The 2763-nt window shown below is 39.1% G+C and overlaps 1 protein-coding gene across 2 annotated transcripts in view; it reads left to right on the top strand.

The window, feature by feature from the left end:
* CHRDL1 (chordin like 1) overlaps positions 1-2763 on the top strand; it is a 136641-nt gene that overhangs the window by 80384 nt on the left and 53494 nt on the right. The window contains exons 4-5 of one of the 2 annotated variants that reach the window (XM_006917270.3): positions 1107-1249; positions 2710-2763. In XM_006917270.3, the coding sequence (XP_006917332.2) occupies positions 1107-1249; positions 2710-2763 (197 nt within the window). Of the gene's footprint in view, positions 1-1103; positions 1250-2709 lie in introns of both variants that reach the window. The other variant, XM_006917269.3, reaches the window with a different exon arrangement.

Raw genomic sequence — 2763 nt, 5'->3', positions numbered from 1 at the left:
AAAAAAGAAAAGAAAATACATACACATGTATACATAAGTTGATAGAAAGAAGATGGAATTTAGGATCTGGAGATCAGATTTCAACTTTTTTTTTTTTTTTAATCGCTCACTAGCTTGGTGACTTTAGGTAAGTCTCTCACCCTCAGAGGCTTGTTGCCTTCAGATGAAACATGAAGATAAGAATCTGCCTAACTTGATTAATGAGGTTGTTATAAGGCTTTACTGCCATAATGTATGTGAAATGTCTTCGTAAATTGTTGGCTAGATGACTGTAATTCACAAATATGAGTTACAATGATATTCAAGTGCCAGATCGAGTGCTTCAAACATCAGACACTTGAGAGATCCAGATTATGGACTGGAGCTATTAGGGAATGCTTCGCGGAGGAAAAGGGACTTTTGCATGAGTCTGATAAATCACATAAGACTTCAATAGGTGGAAAAGAGCAGGAGGGAAGGGGTAATCTTGGTAGGGGAATTGAAAATAAGCAATGACTCCAGAAGCTAGAACAAGCATACAAACACATACCAAGTGATAAAAGTTATCAAAGTAGTTATAGTAGATGGTTCCTCTTCTGAAAGGACTCCTTCCTTCCAGGCAAGTTAATACCTTATTCATTTAGGTCTGTTAGCTACATCAAAGCAGGGGCATTGTCCTCCTACTCTGATCTCTCTCTAGTGCCTATCACAGTGCCTGACACATATTAGGTTAGCAAAATATGCTCAACAAATGAAAGAATGGATGATGGTCATGCCAGTTGCTATTCTTGTCTGGCTGTGTTAATATAGGCATACCTTGGAGATATTGCAATTTCAGTTCCAGACACCTCAATAAAGCAAGTATTACAATAAGGCAAGTTATAATCTTTTTGTTGGTAGAGGATTTTGCCTTTAATTTGTGAAGAATGCAACATCTATGAAGTGCAATAAAGCAAAGCACCAATAAAACGAGGTGTGTCTGCATCGTTTAAAATCATCAGCCACTGAATTAGGGACTATCTTTTAACTTCCTCTATGTGATACAGTCCTACCTGCTGTCAGGATTTATGAAATTCTTTGCAATGATGTCAACGTTTATGTGTTTTTTCTCTACCCTGTTCCAGAAGACTCCTTACCCCCAGTGAACAATAAGGTGACCAGCAAGTCATGTGAGTACAATGGGACGACTTACCAACATGGTGAGCTGTTCATGGCTGAAGGGCTCTTTCAGAACCGGCAACCTAATCAATGCACCCAGTGCAGCTGTTCGGTAAGACCCTGCATCTTAATGTTCTAACTAGTCTCTACCCAAATAAGAGAGCTTCCTCTGTACTCACACCTTTAGTTTGAGCCTACACTGTAGGGTATTTGAATGGAAGATGAATTGCATTTAAATCATAAGCCTCCTTATCAATCCAGACTTCCTGATTTAATCAATCCTGAATAGCTTTGTTGAGGAGGTCAGACCCAGTCGTATCCTAGTCTTAAAGCTTTAGGACTGCTTAAATGGACGAAGATGAGCTGGTGGTCTTGATCTACACTCCTTTTTCACAGCAGTTACATCACCAAAGCCTTCATCTGAAGGACTCAGTTATTTGAAGCTTTGGGGATGCTATGGGTAGAAAAGCCACTGGCACCATCTAGGGCTGGCCACTCAGTACAATTCACAAGAAAATGGGGTGTCTCTTGATCCCAGCTCTGAAGTATTCTACTAACCAGTTCATCTCTGGTACCCTACAATGATAACTTGCTTGATAAAAGTGATTTATTCCATGACATTATTTGTCAAAAGAACTGCGTATACTTTAGGAATAAAGTATACCAGTTATATCATCATCTAGTTGTGCAGTCTGGAGAATGTAATAAATAGAACAAGAAAATGGAATAACAATGAGTGTTATACTGAACTATAAGGGAATAAAGTTAGTTGTAGAAACAACTGTTCTTCCTTTAAGGGGCATTGTATGCCAGACTGCCAAGGGAAGTTATAGAATCCCTTTCCTCAGGAATTTTAGTAAAATTATAGTATCTCAGTTGTTTGAGATAATTTGGTTGTGGGCTTGTCTTCTTGACCTTTCAAGAACCCTTCTAGCCCCAGAATTATATGCTTCTAAGAACTAAGAACAAAGTTTAAGGAATAATGTTTGGAACACAGAACTTAAGTGAATGGAGATTATGCAAAGAAAAAATTACAGAACAAAACAAGTATAGTTGATCTTCTTTGCCTCATGCTAGACTGAGCTGTCAGTTCAGATCATTAGTATAATTTTGTGTTACACTAGAAAGCTTGTCTCCTGGGTTTGGAAGGGAGACTAGTGAGTGTTACAAAAGGTGGCTATCATGCAAATACACATTCTCTGAAATCCTCAACATCCAGCTGGGGTGTGATGGAGACCAAGGGATGCCATAAACAGGGAAGAGAGGAACAAGATTATATTTGGTGGTTTGGAGAGCCACAGAAGCCTTCACACTGACGACTTTGTACCTTCTTTGTACCAGGATGCCCAACGAGGATTGCCAACTCTTCTGTAACTTAGTCTCTGGCATGGTGAAACTGTAAATAGAAAAAAAAAAATACTGCCTAATACAATTTAAGAAGTACCTAGAATTGACTGTGAGAGAGCAGTGGGGAAAGACCTTGTTTGGAGCCCTTACTCATCTCAAATACAAAGCTAAGCATTTACAGTTATCCCAGATCCTTCTGACATTAATTCTGTTTCTTTTTGGCAGGAGGGAAATGTGTACTGTGGTCTCAAAACTTGCCCCAAGTTAGCCTGTGCATTC

This window comes from Pteropus alecto, unplaced genomic scaffold (assembly GCF_000325575.1).
Source record: "Pteropus alecto unplaced genomic scaffold, ASM32557v1 scaffold107, whole genome shotgun sequence".
Lineage (NCBI taxonomy): Eukaryota > Metazoa > Chordata > Mammalia > Chiroptera > Pteropodidae > Pteropus > Pteropus alecto.
Note: the sequence above shows the minus strand (reverse complement) of the source record. Positions and strands in the feature narration are given on the sequence as shown.